Source organism: Citrus clementina, unplaced genomic scaffold (genome assembly GCF_000493195.1).
Source record: "Citrus clementina cultivar Clemenules unplaced genomic scaffold, Citrus_clementina_v1.0 scaffold_7, whole genome shotgun sequence".
NCBI lineage: Eukaryota > Viridiplantae > Streptophyta > Magnoliopsida > Sapindales > Rutaceae > Citrus > Citrus x clementina.
In genome coordinates this window covers 9,509,881-9,512,386 of record NW_006262075.1, presented here as the reverse complement: position 1 = coordinate 9,512,386, position 2,506 = coordinate 9,509,881, and the positions used below count along the sequence as shown (strand labels likewise).

The 2,506-nt window shown below is 32.4% G+C and overlaps 1 protein-coding gene across 1 annotated transcript; it reads left to right on the top strand.

The window, feature by feature from the left end:
* The first annotated feature begins 222 nt into the window (after positions 1-222).
* LOC18036480 (thionin-like protein 2) lies at positions 223-817 on the top strand. Its single transcript, XM_006427002.2, has 2 exons — positions 223-558; positions 652-817. The coding sequence occupies exons 1-2, from the start codon at positions 267-269 to the stop codon at positions 708-710; spliced, it is 351 nt and encodes a 116-aa protein (XP_006427065.1). The 5' UTR covers positions 223-266; the 3' UTR covers positions 711-817.
* Positions 818-2,506: the final 1,689 nt, after the last annotated feature.

The window sequence follows — 2,506 nt, the reverse complement described above, 5'->3', positions numbered from 1 at the left end:
ATCAGCTAGACCACTCGAGAAGACTAATAAGTAAACTGTTAGGTAGTATTCGGAGTATGCTATTAATTATGAAAGATTCGGACATTGATTTCTTGAAGAATTTGTCGTACGACAGCTTCCTGATTTCTTTTAGAAATAAATGATATTTTCATACAATTAATTAATATCGATCTTATCCTTTCAGTTCAATTCCTATATAATAAACCCGTCTCGGGATGTTATTTTCATCACATATTCTCTTGCAAAGAATTCAAAAATTAAGAAAAATGGAGAAACAGCAAGTTCTTAAGTTCATTGTAATGGTTTCAATCATGTTGGGGCTTCTCGTTGGACAGCCTACAGCTGATGGTACTTGGGATTGCTACGAGGATTGCTTCTATGATTGTGTAACAGGGGGACTTGGCATAATTCTGCAGCCTACTGCATGTCACATTAAGTGCGCGAAACAGTGCGCATTTGGAGGAACCTCTTTAGAATCTAGGAATGACCCCCAGTCCTTCTGCAAGCTTGGCTGTGTTACTTCAAAGTGCACCAAGCTGGACACCAAAGAGAAACCTGGTAATTTATTTAAACTCAATCTCTCATCTTTCTCAAAAGTAATCTCAATCTCAATCTCTCACTAATTTTTGCTTGTTTTCTTTATGTTGTTAGGGGAAAAGAAAGGTGAAAGCTGTGTGGATTCCTGCTCAAAGACATGCACCAAGCTATAATTTTTATCATTTACCACTCAAGAACTCTATATGCTATCATATTAATATGTGATAAATAAATATGTGCTATTGGAATGAATAAAGTTTACTGAATCTTATGCCTCTTCCTCTTTTTTTTTTCACTTTCGGCGTTTTTGTAGTCTTGATCCGTGGCTTTATAAATATTTGGATAAGGCTATTTGCAACGTTAAACTGTTCTTTTAAAACCGTTGACATATTGAGCGTAATGTGATTACAATTTTCACATAAAGGTGGATCTTGAAAGTACTTCCTCAATCCTCACGTGTGGCTAGCACGCATCAGCACAATCTTTATATCAATCGTGTATATAATGGCAATTCACCTCTTGTTCAATCTGAGAGAAAAGTCAACTGGTTTGTGTTTGTAGCAAGGACGGAGGTAGTACACACAGCTAGTGGGGTTAGATGCATGCCCCCGCCCCACTTGATTAAAAAAACTAGTAAGATTTTGTTCTAGGCTTCAAGTCTTACCCCTTTAATCCTCATGATCTACCTCCTTGACTTCAGTAACATGCCCCTTTCATACGGTGAGCGTATATAGTTAACCTCTACGAAATAATATTGTTGAGACTAAGAGAAAATATTATATATTGATTAATGAATAATTTATTAATTTACCAGTAAATGAATATTTGTTAATTTAAGAAGAGTTTTATATTTTAATTACTTGTATTACTATTCCTTTAACTAAGATTCATGTATGAACTTCAAAAGCCATCATGTAAGAACATCTATATAGAAGCACTAAAATTATTGTAAATGTATATTATAAATAGATATAAAATTGATATACGTACTTTTCAAATTAATGCCCTAGAAGATAAAGTATTTCAAATGTTTAAGTGCATAAAACATAAACTCTATAAATAAATTGGTCATTAGTTTTACTTTTAGTTATTAATATTAGTTTTTTTTTATTTCACTAATTATCAATTTATGTTTTCACTGGGCCATAAAAGGATTTAAGAAAATTTTATTATCTTATTTATTTAATGAGATTATTAATCTAGTATATATATTAGCTCAAGTTGGGATAACATAAAAGTGAAGATATAACTTTTGTATTTATTATTATTTTTTTAAATTGCGTCATATAAACTAAATTTCTTACTGCTTAGAAATGTGGGGTGGGAACTTTGATTCAAATATACCCAAAAGATCCTCATATCGATCCTGCCCAGCAACATTTCATGGTCAAGTACAATATTTTGTCTGCCGAAGCTGTAAACTGTAGTCTTGATAATTTTTCCTTTATTTTCTTCCCTCACGTTTCAGAAATATTCAGTTCCATCTTTTAAAATAAATTCTATGATTATTTCTTAAATAAAAATATGGTTAATGTTATCTACAATTATTTCAAATGAGGTATCATGTGATACAATGTCCATCTCATGGTCAATGAGTTTTCTCAGTTTCTAATAAAAATTAACCACTATTACTTTCTTTGGTGCACAACAAACTTATCATTTCAAATTCCCGTTTATAGAAAAATATTGGCCGTCAAAGCTTGCTCCACTAATCTACATACGGCATTACGTGACCAGTTGCTATTCACCTTTCTTTGACATATACATATCTTCTCTTTGCACAGAAGAAGGAAAGAAAATGGTGAAAATTAACACAGTTCAATTCATTCTGATGATTTCTCTGGTGGTGGGTCTTCTTGTTGCGCCTTCTTCAGCCATTTGCTCCGTAGACTGCCTTCGAAATTGCTTTGCAGGCGGCCGGGGCAAAGATATAAATTATTAATTTATATTATTATTATTATTATTAATT

Excerpts from the sequence above, each read along its gene's own strand:
- LOC18036480 (XM_006427002.2), top strand. The coding sequence starts at position 267 with ATGGAGAAACAGCAAGTTCTTAAGTTCATTGTAATGGTTTCAATCATG. Across the intron at positions 559-651 it reads GGACACCAAAGAGAAACCTG|GGGAAAAGAAAGGTGAAAGC; the intron begins GTAATTTATTTA and ends TTATGTTGTTAG.